Source organism: Pleuronectes platessa, chromosome 10, assembly GCF_947347685.1.
Source record: "Pleuronectes platessa chromosome 10, fPlePla1.1, whole genome shotgun sequence".
Lineage (NCBI taxonomy): Eukaryota > Metazoa > Chordata > Actinopteri > Pleuronectiformes > Pleuronectidae > Pleuronectes > Pleuronectes platessa.
In genome coordinates, this window is record NC_070635.1 from 3,852,148 (window position 1) to 3,873,918 (window position 21,771).

The window sequence follows — 21,771 nt, forward strand, 5'->3', positions numbered from 1 at the left end:
AAAATGTCCAAAATAATCTGACAAGAAACATCCCACACAGACCACACGTGATCTGTGTGGGATTAGAGAGATTCCTGCCTTATTCGCACTTTACAACACATTTTCTTTTTTTTTTAAATCAACTTTATAATGAAAAGCGTCCTACAAATGTTGTAACTTGCTCTTAAATGTCCTCACTCTTTGTATATATGTGGGTAGTGTTCAAATGGACACAGAGGCTTGTATTTCTTCACTAAGGCTTAGAAATCGATCAAGTGAGGCCATTGGGGCCATATGTGTACTTCTCACCCGCAGAGTCTGGAGTTTAGGTTGGCTGCTTTCGGGAATACCGAAACCAGTGCCCGATGTTCTCAGAGTTCTGTGGTCTGGAAGTCGTACACTGGGACCTGGCTGTAGCTCTGTGCTGCTGTCAGAGCGACCCCTCTCACTACATGCTCCGCAGCTGTCACCGATACCCTCATTACGTTTTTCTGCTGGTTCAGGCTAACCCAACCTCCTGACACTGTGCACAATGTAGTGTGGTCTCTGAGGAATGTAGGAATGTCACTTATGGTCCCATACAAGCCTCCCTGAAGCGGCTTGCTTTGTGCGGCTGTTAATTAGCACTCCTTGACTGGTCATTACTGGGACTGGCTGCGGTCGGTTTGCCCCGGGCACAAGCTTGGAACCTCTGAGGTCGACTTTAATAGACCGAATAATAAACTTCCTAAACAGAGGGACAGACAATAAAACAAGACCTTGGTGGCATGGACAATGTTTACATTCATGATAATATCAGCGTGTTGTTCCTACATTATACAATATTCACTACACAAATTCAAAAATCCTTTTAGACTTCATCTCATGATCCTGACCTCTACCAAAGGAGGCTGTGTTTTCACATCTTTCTGGCTGGTGATTTTCAAAAACTGTTTCCCCCAGAACTTGGTGGAAGGATGCGATATGAGTCATGAAAGAACCCATTATAGTTTGGATTTGGGATCCAGGCCGAGAGGTAGATCCAGGAACCTTTTTAATTCATGGATCTTGGATATAAAAAATGTATCTGGCACACTCAGGGGACTGATACCCAAGAGTGTGTGTGTGGAGTTGCGTGCAGCTTGATTCAATTTAACAGTTGGGCTCTACTTTCAATATTCGTTAATCATATAATTTGGTCTGTACAATTTCAGCATCATAAATTCTCTGAGCCCATATTGACTAGTTAATACTGTCTTAACTGTTCAACTTGTGCTAACTGGTTATGTTTAATATATTATCATTTATTTACTTATTTACCTCCAGCTATCTCAAGCTGAATCATAGAAACTATGATCCATAAATCACAAGCTGCTGTCAAATGAGACATCCTGTTCAAGAGGAAGACGTCTGGGCAAGCCTGGTTATAAATAGTTGTTGCCACTGTATCCATGTGGAGAAGTTGACCCCTGGACATGGGATAAAATTGTTTTCACTCAAGTTCAAATGTCAGAAAACTTTTTGTCTACAAAACAACAATGTAGGCTTATTTCCGTTCATGTTGTGGCACGCAGGACTTCAGGCAACAGCGGGCTAAGTGAGTTCAGAGATCTCTGCCACATGCTCTGCTTCGCCATGACATCATCTCTCAGACACTTTGATAAACACTTGCGCTCAGACGCAAACGCTGCCCATTTCAGTTGGCTGAACTTGTGGATATCAGTAAGACTCCACATCAGGCTGCAGGAAACCCACTATGAAACCATCCAAAGTTTTCCACTGTTTGTTCTGAAAGGTGTTTGTCCCCTTTCCTGAACTGGATTTACACCTTGTCATCTAAATATTAGGCACATTGCATGATGAGGTTGATGAGTCATTTCTAACCTTCTTTTGTGCTCAGCCGGTCTGAACCAGCTGAAATCCACTTGCTATAATGTGTCCAGGGTAAGTCAACAACGTGAGGCTTGGCGTAGTCGAGAACAGTTTGGCCTCAGGCATAGCTCTCTTTGTGTTGATGAATATTAGGCCTTGTTAGGCGGATGCTTTGGTGTCAAACTGTAAGAGAACAGATGAGTAGATTGTATTTAATTGACCCATTAGGCGTTCACCAGGGCATTTTGTCCCTGATGCGTTCAGATGTTTAGTTGCCGGCTGTTTTTGATCTCTGCACAGTGCAGAGTTTCTATGTTTGAACTGTGATCATAGTGGATTATTTTTAGACTATCTGAAACAGGAGGTTGCTCTAATTCTGGAAACTCAGAGATTAGGTGGGAATTCTCTTTTATAAATTGGTTCTTTGGTTGTGCCCACTGCAGTTGAACACGCAAGGATCAGAGCAGCCAGCTTAAAATGAAGACTGAAGCCCAACCGATATGGATTTGGGAGTGGGGATATTAGCCCTCCTTAGATGTTGTTTTCAAACAGGTGTGACAGAACTGTGATATTTAACAGTTATCAATAACTTTCACAAATAAATTGAATCAATTAAATTAACATAAACAAATATATATAAAATAGAAACACAAATATTCATCTTTCCGCGTTGGTTTTCTTTAAATTAAAAGTTTTCATATCTTCAAACATGAATAGCTGATTATAGCTATTCAGAAAACTATGATCAGAATAACTTTATTCGGCTGCAGTAGCTCAAACATTAAGTTCAGAACCACTGCATCCTGTGGTTGACACATCTGTTCACTATTTACATGCTCCCAACACTTAAACTGAGGTGAAATTCATTATCTGTAAGTAGATCTTGTTGTCCTCTCTTTTCTTTGCCTCGAGCTCTCGCAGAGAAAAGGGGGGCTGGCTGCTGAGTTCACAAGGATCAGGTTTGGATGTTTCTGCGCCAGCAAGCAGGACAGGGAGGCCGCGGGAGGGAAGTTTAGACTTGGCAGATTTTTGTGTGATGACTGGACAGCTTTTGGACTCGACCAGCTCCAGTGGCATGGCCTCCGAGAGGGCAGGCACGGTGTGGAATCTCTGACATCAGCTATGTGTGCATTCAGGCTGGTGTTGTCTTACGCAGTACACACACACACACACACACACACACACACACACACACACACACACACACACACACACACACACACACACACACACACACACACACACACACACACACACACACACACACACACACACACACACACACACACACACACACACACACACACAGATGCCTACAGCTGGCAGTCAGAATGTGCTTGATTCTAAATGCTCTCTTCTTATTGTAATATCATTGCTTAAGGACTTTTCTGAAACATGATGTCTCCTTGTATGGAGGCGTATCATTTATCTTTTTCAATTTTGGATCCCCAATTGTTAATAAGTCTAATAGGTCAATACTCAAAGATGATGCATGTTCAAGTGTATTCTTTTCAGATAGTTATGATTTTTATTACCTCTGCCATGGAGGTTATGTTTTCACCCCTGTCCGTTTGTTTTTAAGCAAGTGTATGGAAAAAATACGAGACAGATTTCCACAAACCCTGGTGGACGAATGCTGGGAGGGTCAGGGAAGAGCCGATTGAATGTTTGTGTGGATCCACAAAATGCAGCGATGGTATCCAGGTTATTTTGGCTTCATTTCTGTGCAGTGGGAGGGTTATATACAGTCTATGGTATTGAAACTTACAATGTAGGCCGGGGCACGCTGGCTTCTCCTCACTGCAGCTACACAAGGACTCTCTGCTCCACTTAAGACAAAAGCTTTCTTGGACTCGCATGAAGAAGCGTTTTTTTAAGCTAATGGACCTGAAGCGGTTCACTCGTTCCTATAATTAACATGTCAACAGCTGTGTGGACATTCTGCTTTGCTGCAGTTCAGTGGGTTTCATTGATTTTTCTCCAATGACCAGCTTTCTAGCATAGGCGCTTTTGTCCAGGGAAATGGCCCCACAGTAATTTACTGTATTGATTTCTGAGATGTAAACCTATAGCGACTGAAATTATCAGTCCCCTCCCCCCTGTAGTGGTCAAGGGAGAATTGGTGAGGCAGCAGGAGAACAGGAAGTAATAGATAGTGAAAACACGCTAAACATAATAAAGAGTTTAGTGTTGTTTGCAATCACTTAAAGGTGAACATTTGTCTTTATTAGATGAAAGGTGATTTTATAAATTCATTTATTTTGACATTGAGGAAGGAGGAAAGGCAACAGCCTTAGATTAGCCTGAGGGGATATTTAGGATGCAATATATGTCATCGTTGGCATTATTCAAGCCGTTGGAAAGTCATGTGTCTTTTCATATAATGCATCCAGTTGCCCTTGAAGAAACCTGATGTTGCAGAAAATTACAGAATTGCCTATGCTATTGCGCTTTCTTTTATTCTGTGCTGTCTTGGATGTAATTACAATTCCTGTGTTTGTCAACACAACTGCATTGTTATCAGTAAAGAATGGCCCAGGAGTAATGATATACTGAGACTGAGTAGGGACTTTACCACCATAACACTGTTCTTGTCTCCCAGAGTCCTGGTGCCACAGCATCACAGCTCCGGTGGAATCACTTCTTGATCTCTGTCCGATCCCTGAAGGTCCTGCTGGTCTCTCCAGTGAATCTGAGTGTAGATGACACCATCTTGTAAATATCGCCACATTGCTTTTGTTTAGCCTTTTGATAAGTAGCAGCAGACCTGTAGCAGCGGAAAGAAAGACCCACTCGTACTCTGCCTCCCAGCTCCTGTCCACTTTTTACTTGCGATTCTCCTCTAAGAAGATCTGTCCCCCTTGCCACTTGGATTTGATCTCCTCCATGTTGCCGCTCTTGGGTTGGCAGGAAATAGCTAACGGCTTTTCAGACACTAGTGTTTCAGTGTGTGTTCATAAATATTCATGTGTTCATAATATGTTCATAATGTTGTGATAATCACATTATATTGCTTTGCTAATGCAAGACAACTTGGATTTAGTGCTGTAACGCTGTTGGCACTGGTTGCTGATGTGAACTACTTTTTATTTAACCACAACCACAGTCAGAAACATAGGCCGAGTTGGTTCACATAAAGTCAAGCTGGTTTAAGATTTAATATCAACCCCAGCACAAGTCTAGTTCCAAACAATCATCCAGTAAATCTGGACTATATGAATTTTGTGCTGGAGCATCTCTATAACACCACAATGCTTCATTTATGATGATATGTTGTGATATATTTTACTTGCTGCTGTGATCTACAGTTCACTATTTATTGAATGTACAGCCCTATATGAAGAAATGTGCATTACTTCCTCCGCTCCTTAGCCAAGAACCAATCAGCTTCTTTCCCAGCTGTAGCTCTCATGTTATATAATGAGTCAGTGTAGGCTGACTGGGCTCAGTCAGTAACCAGATTACAGCACTCCACAGATAAAGACAGCTGAAGGGCAGTCATCTCACCACACCTTTGTTTTTCCTCCTTCTCTGGTTTATTACAGTGGAATAGTGTTTACTGTAGAGGATTGTTCACAGTAAGCCCGGCCCTGTTTCTGAGAGAAAACCAAAACACAGGCCTTTAACTCACTGAGAAATAGATTAACAAGGAAGCTTATGCTCTGCTACCTCCCACACAGTTTTTGGCCTGTCTGTGATTTTAAGGACAGTCAGCTACGCCTATCACAGACATTTAGAGCACTTACTGACAACTCTGGCAATATCAGTCTGATTGAGATTTGAGTCACTCATGTTGACAAGAATGTTTTCCCTACCGTATCTCTCCAGCCTCCCCTTTACTGGCTGTCAGTAGAGCTTGTTTAATATTGGATCTTTGAGGCTGATACAGATTTATTTGAATCATCTGACAATATACTGGTTGTAAACAGTCCCTTTGACCTGTTTCTTGACTTGTTGAGCTGGAACTTTACTTGATCGACTCATCTACATATTATTTTTCTTGATTAATCATTTAGTGGTGCTGGATACAAAAATCGGATTAATCTTGATTTTTACTTAAAATCATGAAATCCCCAAATAGATTTTTGCATGTACGCCTTTTTCCAGTTAACATGTCCATCTGTGTTAATTGTGAGTTATGGCTGTGTGAAGGGACTGGCTGTCGTAGCTCGCCGCTGTGTCCAAACACTGAAAGGTTTTCTATTCTGTCCCATCATCACTGTGGACTGGAGATGAAGCACTGAGGTCACAGATACCATCCTGCTCCAGCTCCCACCAGCCACGTTGCCTTCCCCTCTTTGCTTACTCGTATGGTCTCGCCAGGCGGAGAGGGTGTGCTCCATTCACTGAGATCACAGGAAAGATTGATGTGATTAAAATGAAACGGACACGTTTCTAGACGGGTCATTGGTTCTGTCTTGACCACTAAACCAAGCAACTCAGTCATCCTCTTGAGTTAACAGACCACAGACTGATGAGATAATAAAACCATTCTGGGTCATCGTTTAGTATCTATTCAGGTGTAGTTTTCCGTGCTTCTTCTTTGACCCCAGCTTGTGCAGCAACATTCCTCATATTTCACATAATGAAAGTAAAACATGAAACCTCAAATCATCCTCTTTTAAACAGGTTGTAGTCCATGACCCTTAATCTTCTTTTCAATGAGACCTTTACAGGCGTGTGGATCAAGTAAATAAACTGCATTACTCAAAGTGGAAACACAGGATTGGAGCATGATTTCACACCCACACTGATTGTCAACACAGTGAGCTTTGTGTGTGTGTGTCTCTCTCTCCTTCTGTTAGAGGGTGCACTGTTTACCTGATGGTCAGTAGGGTTGAGACAACATTTTTTAAATGATATTCAGGTTGGGTTGGTCTCGTTGGCTGCGTTATCTATCAGATTTTTAGACTGCACGTACCCTTCCTGGGTTGGGTTCAGACTCAAAGTACAAAATGTCCGTTTGGGTTGGGCTTGAATGGTTCAGACAAAAAATAGCCTGAGCCTCTGTCTGTCTGTCTATCATTTTGTCCGTCTGTCCTCTCATCCATCCGTTTGTCCATATGCTTTCTGTAACTCTCTTTTACGAATGTATGTTAACGTCCTTACAATCTATATAGACAAACAAATTGCAAACATTCTTTAAAATGTTTCGATTACGTACCAATCTTTCCTGTTGTTATTAAAAGGTCAGTTTCCACAGATTCTCCTCGTACAATATGTACTTCATGGGGCTCTCATAATTCAGGTCGTGCCATATTGAGTGACCTTGCATAAGTAACCTATGCAGTGAAGCATGATGAAGCATTCAGAGTACACAGGCACCTTTTGCCTCGAGACTCTAGGCCTAGTACAAAATGTTTGGTTTGTTATTTTAAGGTGCTTTATGGATTCAATACTTGTAGACCTAGAAAATTGGATTGTTCTATATAAATGCCTCATCTATATTACTGCAGATAATTTTTTTTTCTGTTTTTCCAATTCGTTTTAAAAATCCATTTTACAGAATATCTCCTTTCAAGCGAGAACACAAAAGACGACAAACACTATAAACATGCATGCCGGGACATAAGGGGGGGATAAAGTCTACATCAAAGATCCGTCAAATACCAGAGAAGAACACTGTGGTCCAATTACTATCGGGCCTGGCACACGTCTGTGGTGCAGTAATGCTTCATTTCGCTGGAAACTTAATTAGACCTTGAAGTGCAAACCAAACTTTTAGAAATCAGTATAAAGACGTTGTTGTTGTTTCTGGCGCAGTGGGCATGTGAGAAGTAAGCTGTGACATATTCGTTTTCTAACACTATTTACATGTACACAATGATACATAGAGTTTTGAGAGTTTTTGAAAATGTGCACTTTGGAAGGCATTAAAACAACTGTGGATGAAGAGCCTCAAACGCCAGGGAAAAGGTTTGTTTTGTCAAATATCCATATTAGTATGAACAGGGCGCAAGAGCATTGATTTACATTTCATGTGTTTTGTTAAAAAAAAGAAGGAAAAGTCTGTTTAAAGTGTGCAGTGAATCAAATGTCTGAAACCAGACTAGATTTCTGTGGAAGATCCTAAATAAGATACCATTTGGCCGGTGTGTTATTTTCCCCTTAACTCACTGATCAGTGTCGTCATATAATTTCCTGCGTCCAAAAAGGAAATTGCCAGTTTAACAGAGTCATTTATTCTGTGCTCAGCTTTAAAGATTCCGGCTTCTTGAAACCCTCAAGCTAAGAGCTGGATAAACAACTCCCCATACTCCCACTGCTGTCAGGATGATCAGGCCCCTTAAGCTCCTCCAGTTCAGCTGCTCATAGGTCAACAGTGGAAACCCGGTGGCCACACTCAGCTATTTCTCCCGTCGAGACTGTGAGTAAGGTCACGAATGTGGTCACACATATTCCATAAGGAGAGTATGAAGCTATTTACTAAATAAATAATCCGAAGGCTACCAAAACAATCGGTGTCCGTGATGCCCCGGCAGTGCGTTGACCCTCTCGGTGGTGCAAGGGGCCGACCTCCCTGTCCGTCGGTGATCCAAGCCCTTCTCCCAGCCCTCAGCTCAGCACCCACGTGTTGTCAGCAGCTTCTGTTACGTAAGCCCTCCTGCCAGACAAAAGCTCAGCCGTCCCAGACACAAATCACTGACTGCCCCGCGTTGGCAGCCGCGCTGTTAGCGTTAGCCAGTGATCCACAGGGTCTTGGTGGTATGGATGTTGGTCTTTGCCGGCTGCCAAGTTGAGACATTTATGGCCATTAAATAAAAAAGTGTTTTGACTGGGAAGACATATCATTTTTAAAGTTTTTATGTGATCGTAATGCATCGGCAGTCCTGACATTAGAAGTGAACGTCAGCTTTACTCTCATGGCCACACTTCAAAAACAAGAAAAACTTTAACTACTGACAACAATCGTAAATCATGAGGTGCAATATCAGACTTTTTTGCAAAATAGTCAAATTGCATCATCATAATTTATCTCATTTGATAAATTTAAACTCACAGCCTCCCTCAACTTTGATGTCATAAATCTTAACATCTATATTTTGTGTCACATCTGCTATTGCAAGATACTTTTTGTGCAATAATCTCTCTTATGTCTTATTTATATTGCACAAATGTTAAAAGGCATCATAGTGTAAGAAGTAATCAAGTTACAGTGTTAATAATACTTGACTTGTATTGACAAATGTGATTAAAGAATAAGCGATTAAAAAAATATATTTATATGCAATAATAAAAAATAGACAATTTTCCTAATTCAAATTGTATGCATTTGGTTGTACTTGTGTTTTTATTTTGTTTATATTTATTTAGACTTATTTATCTATATAAGTTCATGGTTGAATGAATATATTTATCAAAACAATTTAAAAAGATGATATTGCGTTGTAGCACCAGAGGCCTTGTGGGACTCAGTATGACTAAGACTACAGACTCTTTCTATTTTTTTTCTGAAGAAGGCCCACGTGACATTACATCAACTTGGTTGTAGTGGGCTCACAGGAATGGCCGATGTTTCAGGCCCACGGTGACAACAGCCGGCCTTTTGTTGATCTGTGTTGGTACATTCTGTCCACAGCCCTTCACGTTTATCACCCTTTCACTGTTGTGGGTTGTTTCCTGGCTGTCAGTGCCTTGTTGTCAGTTGATGTGCTTGTATTTGCAGACAAACCACAGGGATTATTCTCTCAGCAATTGAATGAGCTTTAAGGGTTGCAGTAAAGTAAACAAATAAAAGGCTATACTAAGTATCTCTAAGGTCCAGAGCAGAGGCTTAAGTTGTCAGATTCAGTGGAGATCGGGCTGAACCCCAAATATTATAAATGCAGGTTGGAATGCATTGATTTTCCAGCATTGATATTTCTGCTAGCCTATTCAAAAACATCAATAATGAGACTTTTGTATTGATTAGACATTCTTCAAGTCATTTTTAAATCTCAGACTCTGATGTTTTTCTTTCTTTGTTCTTTGGGGATTTCTTCTTCATTTTTTGTCCATGATGGAAACAGAACTGAGTCAACAGCTCTGGAAACTTTCTGTCATGGAGGCATCGCTTCACATGAGTCTGGTGTCACAAGTCAATGCCTATATAGCAACACTCTCACTGCATCACAGCCCCTGCCTTTTCTCTGTTCTTTGTTTCTTTGTTTGTTGGTGTATTATTGTCGGTCAGAACCCAGTGAAACCCGCAATTGTTTCAGTCCGAATACAGCCAGAGTCTGTTCAGATACCCTGTGGTTTGAAATGATTGACCGGCCCCCATCTCACATCTCTGAACTCGTACGCATGTTGTGATCAGTGAACCCGAACGCAACAGAATTGAAAGACTGCGAGAAAAACGAAGAGACCCTGCAGGGGGAGACTGCTGAATGCCTGACTTTGCAGAGAAGGCTCTGGAATTACTCCGCTGGCTGAGAAAGGCCTTTTGTGCTGAAGTCTGTTCCTCCTCTGCGTGCCTGCCAGCCTGCCCGGCTTTTAATAATGATGGAGAATCTGAGGGAGGCAGGGAGAGAGCGTGAAGCGAGGGAACGATGGAGAGAGAGAGAGAGAGGTGTAAGAAGAGTAAACTCGTGACTCATCAGCCACAGTGGAATAGAGTTCACTGAGTCAGAGATGAGGCAGGAACATCGGGTGGTGGATGAGCCAGGGGACGGATGGGAATAGATGACTGTAGGTAGATTTGAAAGAATTACAAATGAAAGGTCAGTCAAAACTAGATTAGGCAGTTTGTGAACTTCAAGGAAACATAGTGACAGGATGGTTTTATAGTCGTGCACAGCGGTGTTATAAATATGCACAGATCAGTGTAATTATCTTTGTGTACTACATGGTAGATATTTAAATCATATGCTGAAAGGAAGTCCTCTATTCCTAAGACTAATGCTAGTGATTGATAATCATGCATATGACTTGGAGCATAATTAGCATACTGTGGGTAGCTGAGATTTGCTTCCAGTGTTCAGGTCGAAGATTAAATATTTGTTTTGCTTTCTAGCCTGCATTGATCAGCACCACATGTTTAAAATATCTGAAAAGCTGAATTTACAGTCGAGCCCAACCAGTACACCAGTTCTGCATATTGGATAATGTTTTATTTACGCCCGCTATATAAATACAAACCCATTTACCCTTTATATTATTTTCAAGCTCCATTTATTTAATTGTATTTGTTGTATCTATTGTTAGGTTTATGGTTAAGTATCAAGCCTCCACTACATTTCTGTGAGTTTGACAACATCATCTTAGGAATCATTGCCATTTAGTTTTTATTACTTTACTCCCTGATATCAGCTTCAGAAACCCACATTGGTCAGGTTGTAGATTGTAGTATACTAACTTACAGCAAAGCGCTCGAGAAGGACAGATATTACAGAGCAGGGCTTGTAACTGTCGAGATGTGGTTCAGAGAACTGCTGATGTGAGTGTTCGCTCTCAACATCTTTCCTGGTAAAATAAGGGCTTTTATCTTCAGTTCCCCAAAGTACTTCTTTTGAGCCAGAACTACTTCGATTCAGTCCTTTTGTCTGGTATTGATCGTCATCTTCATCCTTTGTGTCAACGGCCCGATTGATACTGACCTCTCTCTCTCTCTCTCTCTCTCTCTCTCTCTCTCTCTCTCTCTCTCTCTCTCTCTCTCTCTCTCTCTCTCTCTCTCTCTCTCTCTCTCTCTCTCTCTCTCTCTCTCTCAATAATGTTTCTGGATTGATTTTTGGTGCTCAACTGATGCTAATTGTTATCAGAGGGACTTCTTTAAGACGCACTGTTTCCTCGTATCACACCGTTCAAATGAATCTGACTTTAAAAGAGATATACATATCTACTGAGGATTTATATGACATTGAGGCCCATTTTCTCCCCTGTCATGAAAATATATATATTTTGCCATGAAAACAGACAAATATTGGCTTTTATTTTCAGTATCGGATGTCTCTAATTGGTTTGGAGGGAATCCAGAGTTTTTTGGGGCTGTGTGCTGAATACTTCACATTCACAATATAAAAGTCACAGTCTCCACTATAGTTATTGAGTGTTTTTTTTATTCTGAATTCACAACAATTTAACAAAAGTTTAGAAGTGTCTGTTAAAACAGGATCTAATCTGAAGCCAAACAGCGGAAATTTCCCTCACGATATGTTGTCATATGGGTTTTATTGGCTTCAATGCAAATATGGTCTTTTGTGAAACACTTTGTTTGCCCCGGCTGTTGTCATGGGGGGGGGGGTCAAGTGACTGCAAAGGTGTCAAGTTCAAAAGCAGCCGGGTCGTGTTTGAAAAAGGGATTAAAACAGGTCATTATATCAATATGCTTCTCAGTCACTGTTGTACACATTCAAGCAGTGAAACTTCTTTCAGTCCCATGTAAGCTTTTGCTAATCCTTCTGGACAATGTTGAACTTCTGATGAGTGAATACCTGAGTTGTTAATCTTCCCGTTTCAGGTGTGGCTGGTAGAGCAGCTCGAGGTAGAGGGTCTCTCCCCCCTCACCCCCCTCGACCCCCTCCCCCCCTGGTGCCCTTTCAAGGAGGAGAGCAGTGTCCTCGTTTTGTTTGTTTTTTCTTTTTCTGCCCGGAAGCAACCCTCCAACTTGTGACTTCATGATCACATGACCGTGGATATGGACGCAGTCCTATCCGACTTTGTCCGTTCCACTGGAGCTGAACCGGGATTGGCCAGAGATTTGCTAGAGGGTGAGTTGCAGAGTATTTTATTATCAAGCCACTGGCCTTGCTGAGACCCTCCATAAAATACACTACTTTATTGTCTAGCGCTCCACGTTACACAATCATTTCTCACAATAACAACATCTCAAACTTGGAGAACCCGAAGAGATAAATATGAATCATTCTTTATCCGAGCAAGGGTCTTAGACGGTGCTGCTGCCTTGTCACCGTTGATCAGGTTTTCGTTCTCGAACAGAAAGAAGGTATAGCTCAATGGGCTCCTGTTGCCTAGCAGCAACACATGTTGCAGATAAGAACTTGGGTTAAAAATTCAACGACAGAGAGTGAACAGCAGCGAGAGGAGTCGTGCTTCACATTCTCATATTTATACAAGCAAAGGAATGTGCTGGTGACCTTTACATAAGATAAGGCAGCCTATGGTTTAAACTCATTAAGGTTGAAATGGAAACAAGATTTAGGTTGTCACACTGGACCTGTTTGCTCAACCCCTCCCCCCCCTCCCCTCCCTCTCTCCATAGGCAAGAACTGGGATTTCACTGCTGCACTCAGTGACTTCGAGCAGCTTCGACAGGTGCATGCTGGGAACCTGACGTATTCTTTCGCAGAGGATAGAACGTATCTGCCTCTGGAAAAGGAGATGGCGAGGGTGGGACGGCCCATCCTCCACCGACAGGACGAGGTGGTGCAAGGTGAGGCCACGGGCAAGTGAGATGTTTGTATCTGTCGTAACAGAGGTTAACATGGAGATGTACTCTGTGAATCAGTAAGCAAAGATATTGATGTAAACCATCGGTAACCAATGTAAAATGACCTCTTTTCTTAACCCATTTTTTTCCTGAGTATTTCCTAAAGCTGTGTTCAGTGATAAACTGTAGAAATGTGGGTTTCTGGAGTTTGTAAGCAGTTTTTGTTTGACACCAGCGCAGGCGTCTTATCAGCAAATGCTCTTAGATTTAGTTTGCCAAATTTGACTTCCTGATCTGCGTCTTGTACGTTTATGGCAGCTCTTTTTCATCCTGAGACACTCTGGACATTTTTCTAGAGGGCTGGCAGGCCTAAAGTTCCCGGGAAACAAGCTTATATTGCCTGTTAGCAAAGATCTTCCTCCTCATCCTCTGCTTGTCTGTTTTTATTACAGCCACAGAGAAGCGGCTGTCCAGGGGTATTTCCCACGCCAGTTCAACCATCGTGTCCCTGGCCCGTTCTCACGTCTCCAGCACCGGCGGCAGCAGCAATGAGCCGCTTCTGGACACGCCTCTGTGCACTTTCCAACTACCAGACCTCACCGTGTACCAGGATGACTTCCGTGGTTTCATCGAGAGGGATCTTATAGAGCAGTCAATGATGGTGGCCTTGGAGCATGCAGGTGAGAGAAGCCTGGACACAGGCCCACAAGGTTTCTAGCCACCAGCGCTCTAACAAATACTATCTCTGCTTTCAGAGAGAATCCCCTGTGGATTTTCAAAGCTTTGGGCCGGTTGGTTTGAAAAGTCTGACTTCAGGGTTATACTTTGTTAGCTTGCAGGTCACACCAACACCAGTCGTAATAGATAACACTGTTTATTGAATGGCTCAGCTGTCACAGTCCTTTGGTGACTTGCCTGTTTCCTTTGTCATATCTGGCACTCAATTTTTTGGGGCTCGGGTTTTAACATTTGGAAGTTATCCCAAATATTTCTCCACATTCACTTCCACACCCAGTTTAGCTCTTATACCAACAGTTTCTTTTGTAAATGACTCAAACATTTGCACTTTAGCACTGCGCCATATTTGTATTTCCAACCGATGAGTCAAGTTGTTTTGCCGTTCGCCTGCAGGTCGACTGAACTGGTGGACGAAAGTGGTTTCAAACTGTCAGAATCTGCTGCCGCTGGCCACGAGCGGAGATGGAAATTGCCTGTTACACGCAGCCTCGCTCGGTGAGTATCACAGACCTTTCAAACAAGACCCCAGTACTGTGCTGGTTTCACACTCTATTAACGTTCATTAAGAGAGCGCCATTGTTAGCGGAAGCACTAATTGCGTTTTACAATGTTGCACTGCACACCCACTTAGCCTTTGTGGCCCACTTAGGAGCCCTCGTCCAGAAAATTAATAATGCTTCAGCTAATGTGCAGGCATTGTTCTATGTCTTGTAGTGCATCTCCTGGACAGTAGATGTGAAAGTAATACTAGTTTAAAAGTATTTAAAGCCGAAAATAGTAACTAATTCAGCTTTTCATTTACTGAAAAATAAACATTACATTTGTATAGGTCTTTCAATAGGCAAAGACTATTTGTTTTTCTTTCAAACATGTCAGCACCACAACAATACAAATAAAAACCTGCTTCTCTTTATCATTTTAAGTGCAGTTTGCAGATGTTTTGTCAAATCCAATCATTTTGTTTTGTAACTCAGGCATGTGGGGCTTTCATGACCGGGACCTGATGCTGCGTAAGTCGCTCTACGCGCTGATGGATCACGGGCTGGAGAGAGAGGCACTGAAGCGCAGGTGGAGGTGGCAGCAGACCCAGCAGAACAAAGAGGTCTGTTTTGCAGGCTGCACTTTTCTCTGGGTCATCTTTGTAGCTCTGTGCCGACTGTGTAGGGGGCAAAGCCAAGGGTCCAAAGCAGAGAGACTGTGGCGAGCGTTTGATCAGAATGCTGCTTGTTGGATGTAGTTGACCACACAGAGAGAGAATGAACAAATAAGGGCCTTTGTGCGCCTCCAGCTCCTTTTTAAAACACAGAGACGAGAGGAAACAACACCAGAGACAAAACACTGATATGGCACAACAGTCCCATGACATCACTTACATAATACTCATTCTGTAGCAGTAAAACATTTGAAGCTTTTAGTATATCCGGTATGGGAAGACATTTTTGTATTAGATATGAAAAGCTTATTTCTTCTGATTGCTTCATTATGTAAACATGGAGCTTTGCAAACATTGTCCCCTTTATCAGCTCCATCTGTAAAAGCTACCACAGTTCAATTCAACAGCTCTAATCCATTATGTTGTGAGGTGTTTCTAACCCTTATGTAAGGAGGCCAGAGTGTGAGACACACCTCTGGTACACCGCCGCCAACCATGACCTCACCTTCTGAGTATTTATTTCAATTAACACCTCTATAATATCTCCAACTCTGTTACAATAATAAAAAGTAAAGTAAAAAGCTGATAAAAGGTTATTTTTTGGCAGTTGAATTGCATTAGAGTCCACAGGTGTACCTAATAAAATGGCCATTCGGTGTGTATACAGGTATTTCAACACCTGCCGGCCTGAATGTGTTTATTTGCATGTAGAGGGAGGAAGTGAGATCCAATCACAAATGGTCACAGATGGAGACGCGTTCTAATATCCGAGTCTGAACTGACGTACTGTGAGCGGCCCACTTGTGATCAGATCACACAACAAGACACACATAAGAGGTGTGAGCAGAGGTTAAGTTTGTTTTCCATAGCGGCTGCACACAGTGTACAGACGCCCACAGAGGACGAGCCACGCGCATGACTGCCTGATGCTCAGCCGTTCGTCAACAGCTACTGTATCTTTGAGGTGTCCTTAAGAAAACTACTGAAACCAAGAAATGTTCCAGAGGAGCTGCTCTGTGGGCAGCGGCAGATGACTGTGGCTGCACTGGGAAGCTGTTTTGTGTGAATGTGTGAGAAGGGGGAACCAAAGTTTTCTGTTTCTCCATATATGGTGGTTAAAATCAGGATGTTGATGAGGCTCCTAATGCCTCTGGTCAAATGACACGGGAGGTCGTAAAAGCTCTGGTTTAATCCCTTCTCTCAATTGTCAGCATGCAACCTTGTGGTCAGATGCCATAACGCACCGCATGCTTTTGTGACATTTGACACTCGCTCTCTAACTGTGTGTTTGTGTGTTTCCTCTCTCCTCAGTCTGGTCTGGTGTACACAGAGGAGGAGTGGCAGAAGGAGTGGAATGAACTGTTGAAGTTAGCCTCCAGTGAGCCCAGAATACACTACAGCACCAACGGCACCAACGGGTAAGGTCTGCCTCAGACAAAGCCGAGGCTGTTAAACCACCGCATACCTGGTCGCACTCATGTTTTTATTCATGAACAAACAACTGCGCTCACAATCGGAACTGAGCGACTGGCCCTGATTTAGTTCATCTGCAATTTACTGTATTATAAATAACAATTTCAGTTTGAACATTTTGAAATCCAAATTCTGTCATTTTTATACTCAAAACCACTTTAAATACAGACAAGTCTCAATGTTCTTCTTGTTTTTATGGCCATCAAAGAGTCTACATTTTTACTTATAAACTCCTACAAGAATAATCAATTTACATTAACTTAAAATATACATTTGTGGGCGTGTCTAAACCAGAATCTGTGTTGCTGTTGTCCTCAGGGCGGAGTCTTCGGATGAACCGGTTTATGAGAGTTTGGAGGAGTTTCACGTCTTTGTGCTGGCTCACGTTCTCAGACGACCCATAGTGGTGGTGGCCGACACCATGCTCAGGGACTCTGGAGGAGAGGGTAAATATTCGGAGAGCCCGGCATCACTAGTGCGTGTGGTGTGATGTGAAGGACTGACATTGATCGAGTTTGAGTTATTGAAGTAGTAATGTATGAACTAGTACCACTGACCCATTTCTGTGCATACACGCATACATTATCAGGAACACACAAAAAAAGCCTTGTACTCAGGGATTGTAGTTATCCATCAATATGTCTGTCAATAAGTAAAAAAGAGGGGGGTTGTGACATATTGAGTTCAGCGGCAGGATGTGTCCGGCTTTTTCTCAGCTGCCTCAACCCTTTATTACATGTAAACTGATGGTAAACCAATGGCATCTATTTCCTCACTACACAAGTCTAATTCCACAAGGGCCATTCTCCCACTAGAGTCAAACTTCAATGGGAGGATGAAGCAGAAAAGAGAATAAAAAACCACTATGAGAGTGAGTTGCTGGAACAACGATCAGATAACCTTGTTCTCTCCTCTCCGAGTTTGACGTCAGCAAGTAGCACTTGAAATGACGCGCTAGCTTGCAGTGCATCGCTCTCTGTCATCATCATCGGCCACGTCCAGAACCCGGCTCTGTGACTTTGTGCCTTTAAAAACAAAAGAGCGGGAGTGAAATACAACTCGTACACTTGATAAACGCAAACTGGCAACAGTGTTTACACACCACAGCCTGGACACGATGAACAAATCATCCGTGAACATGTATTCACGTGCATGTGCATCAAATGAAACTCGCCCTTCACAGCAGCAGCCTTTGTGGTACCAGTCAAGACAATAAATGTATGCATGATGCAATTCTCATAAATTCACACATAGTTTTTAATGCATGACCATAATTCTGTATGGTCTCTGTCAATGTTGATTTATCTGTATGAATGCAGGATATAAAGAAATGGATTGACTATTGATTCAATTTAAAATATGTATTAGTTGCGCACACTGGGCAATAAGGATACTATTGAGTTTAAGTCGTGTGTTATGTTTGCAAATTAATAAAAATAAATCTGGGAGAGCCAGTATAAATGGGTGCAGATAAGATTAATCAAAAATATTCTTATATATAATGTATAGGTGCTATGCTTCAGTTTGTAAGTAGAGGAGATGAAGCATTGTTATTCACCAAGCTGCAGAGCCTGAAGATTTCGGTATTTTATATACGTTGATGCCAATATTCGCTTCTCTCACAGATTAGATTCTATAGAATAGAATCAGTTTGATAAACGTAGTGTAGTGCTCTGCATAGGTCGACACATTCTGATACTGGCAGATGGAGTAAACCGTTTTAAAGGAGGGAGGATGGTAGCTGTCAGGTCAAAATGGCTAATGGCTCGTGGGTCAAGTAGGAGGGGGGGCCCGCGAGCAGGAAGGTCAGGATCAGGCCCAGCTCCGGGCGCATCGGGACAATCGGGTCAACCAGTGGACCGTAAAACAATCCATAAAGTTCTTACCGGCCCTGTCTGTCTGTTACCGACCCTCTAATGTGTGTTTACAACCTGGACTAATGCAAAAGGGCCATGCAGCAGAGAGCACAGAGAGCGAGAAGTGCAGCCCCCTCTCGCCCCATTACCACCTGCTCTAATCTCTGCCCCATCCTGCTGTCCTGTGAGGAAACTAAACCAACTGCCTAACTAATAGTTTGATTGTTGTCATAGCTCTTAATAAGCTTTGCTTTGTTAACACTCTTAAGACCCTCTCCTTCTCCCACTCTGCTCTAGACGTCTGTGAATATTGCTGAAGTCGTGTTTTTCTGACGGTTAATGTCCTGGTTGCTCTTCCGCAGCCTTTGCTCCCATCCCGTTCGGAGGCATCTACCTGCCGCTGGAGGTGCCAGCTGCTAAGTGCCATCGCTCGCCGCTGGTCCTGGCGTATGACCAGGCGCACTTCTCAGCGCTGGTCTCGATGGAGCAGAAGCACAGCTCCAAAGAGCAAGGTAACGCCTGGCATCATCATTCTATTTAACAGCCTTTTAGTGAGGAGCTGATATTTAATGACGTCAATAAAGTGCATAACATTTTTACATTAATTGTTCCTTAGGTTTGCTGAATATTCAATAATAATTCAGAGGGTTTATAGCCAAAGGTATTTAGTAATCGCTACGTGCGTCTTTTCTCGTTTAGCACCTGGTGCTTGATGGTTCAGTGTTTTTTTAATATTGACCTAAGCAGTTTATTTGAGAATGATGACTAATGGCCCATGAGCTTTGGAGTGTGTCCAGTGACTTCTGCAGCTCAAGAGCAAGGGAGCCAACAACCACCTGTTAGTGTTCAAGTTTAATGAAGATTTATTGATCGAATGTTATGATTGTGTAGTGCACATTACGTGCCCAGCCTAAAGCAGGCTTCTTTAGAAGAGGAAAGAGTACAAAAGATAGAGAAACCATAGTAGCAGCGTCGATAACCAAACTAAACCAATAAACCATTGTGACATTCTTGTGCACAATTTGCAAGATTATCCTTAAAGTTCAAGATGCTGCTCGGACATTGAATTCATATCAGCTCATAAACAAACCGCTTGGAGCGTCCACAAACAACACTGCTCAGACGGAGTAGGCTACAGAGAGTGGAACATTTATTATCACTTCTGTCTGTAGACAATCCAGAGTGCTGAATAAAAACAAATTTATCTCCTCCTCCCCATCTCTACCCGCAGTTGTGATCCCTCTCACGGACTCGGAGCACAAAATGCTGCCTCTGCACTTCGCTGTGGATCCTGGGAAGGACTGGGAGTGGGGCAAGGATGACTCAGACAATGTGATGCTGGCAAGGTACGGTCTTTCAAAGGAGGATATCATCCATTTACATTGGGATTTTTGTCAGGTTAATTTATGCATTCAGTGATTTCCACAGAATGATTTGTCTCAAGTGCCGGCACAGGGTCTCAAAGGATACGGATGAAAACCGAGAGTGACACCTGCATGTGTACAGTGTGACAGGCAGCAGTGTGTCGGTGTGTGGGGATTGACCCCTGACTCCAGATTAGCCACACTCACTGCCGGGGACAATAAGATTAGCTCTAAATACCTTCTATGAATGGAGCAGGAGAAGGAGCACCCAAAATAGCCTCTCAGTAAGAAAAAAAAAAATCCTGCACCTTGTTCCGTCAGCTGGTGACACCGTGGATATCTAATTTAGATGAGATGGTGGAAGGAGATGATATTACACGAGTGGCTGTTAACGTTGTTTGGAAAAGGTCATCGAGTTAAAAGGCTATTTATTGCAGGACAAGAAATCATAACAGCGGCGAGAGACTTTTAGTGTTTTTGCCATTTACTGTATCATTCGGAGCCAAGATACCACCAGTGTGGAAACTGAACCTGCAGTTTTATTATCAGCCTAAATTAAAGAAGACAACTGGTATTTTGTTTTTTAGCAATTTAACAACCTTTACTGTAACCTTCCAGAATAGTGATGGAAAAAAGAAAAATAGGTTCAACATTGTGATGACTGACATTTCTCCAACCTGAGCTCGTGTGAATCAGGGTCCATATAGAAAAATGGACGTAGACTCAGGGTGATGAAAGTGAATCCGATATGGAATCACCTGAAACCGTTTTCCTCTCAAATGATGGTGACTCCTCTAGTTTAAAAAATAAGTCAGTTTCTATAAAAGTCTATGAGAAAATGACTTTACTTCTCACTTGATGTATAACATCGGTTTAGATGAAAAATTCAAAACAGCAGTTCACAAACTGAAGGGTGACATCACAGCCGTTTCCTCTTGGTCTGAACGAACATCACCACCAGTTTCCTGTTGGCAGTTTGGGACTGCAGTCTTTGTGTCTCTGCACATATTGTGGGATGGTGTTTCTTTCAAATGGTGGAAAACATTTGGTGTGTTTCCTGTCCTTGTTGACACCAGTTTGCCTGTCTTAGCCAGTTCTATAAATAGAAGCCGTTTCGAAATCACAGATTTTCTGTGACTCTTCTCCACCACATTTTCCTCGTCTCGTGCAGACGTCTGACTCTCCTCACAGTTGCTAAGTTTCCATCGATGTGTATGAGGGTTTTTTCCCTTTGCTTTGGCCATAGACATGTCAGGTTTGAAATACTGTTGTCCAATATCATTATTGTGTGGAGGAGGGTTGTGCTAAACTGGTACTGGTAATTGTAATTTGCCCAGTTGTTTATTTCATATTAATTATCAGGATTGTTTAATCACCCAGCCAGACTGCCACCACATCTGGATCTACTTTGTGGTTGCACATACCTCACATTTAATCATAGTATATTGTTTTAGAATCCAGGTCACAAACACTGTGCAGTACTGTCTAACAGCAAGGATACTGTTATACCTCTTAACAATAAAGTAACATCATCGTAATTTTCTATGATGCTCTCGTCTCGTCTCGTTGAAGTTTATCTCTCGTTCTCTCCCTCTCACTCTCTCTCTCTCTCCCTTTTCCTTCCAGTGTGGCTCTTTCTTTGGAGGCCAAGCTCCAGATGTTACACAGCTACATGACGGTCACCTGGCTGCCTCTGCCCTGCGAGGTACAGATCCAAGTCCACACATTCATCCACAGCCATGTTTACAGAGCTGTATAAGGACCTGCTCTGTAAACAGGTTTAATCATACGTGTTATTAGACCTTCTGTAAAAAAGAATAGTGAATTATTTTTCAATTAGCCATGAAGCCAGCAGAGTGTTCCAAAGACTCACTCAGTGTTTTACCATCCAAATTGAGTTTTGGAATTTAAAAAAAAACCCACCTTGTAATGTGATAATCACGCTGTTGCCAAGGTCGTTTGTTGACTTCAAGTGTTACAGCCGCTTGT

General features: G+C 42.4%; 1 protein-coding gene across 1 annotated transcript in view; it reads left to right on the forward strand.

Annotated features, from left to right (window-relative positions):
* The window catches only part of otud7b (OTU deubiquitinase 7B), a 33,696-nt gene that overhangs the window by 6,076 nt on the left and 5,849 nt on the right, over positions 1–21,771 (forward strand). The window contains exons 2-11 of the mRNA XM_053432361.1: positions 12,269–12,518; positions 13,031–13,201; positions 13,651–13,878; positions 14,330–14,431; positions 14,911–15,038; positions 16,401–16,507; positions 16,881–17,008; positions 18,781–18,930; positions 19,650–19,764; positions 21,409–21,487. Of these exons, the coding sequence (XP_053288336.1) occupies positions 12,434–12,518; positions 13,031–13,201; positions 13,651–13,878; positions 14,330–14,431; positions 14,911–15,038; positions 16,401–16,507; positions 16,881–17,008; positions 18,781–18,930; positions 19,650–19,764; positions 21,409–21,487 (1,293 nt within the window). The 5' untranslated portion in view covers positions 12,269–12,433. The remainder of the gene's footprint in view (positions 1–12,268; positions 12,519–13,030; positions 13,202–13,650; positions 13,879–14,329; positions 14,432–14,910; positions 15,039–16,400; positions 16,508–16,880; positions 17,009–18,780; positions 18,931–19,649; positions 19,765–21,408; positions 21,488–21,771) is intronic.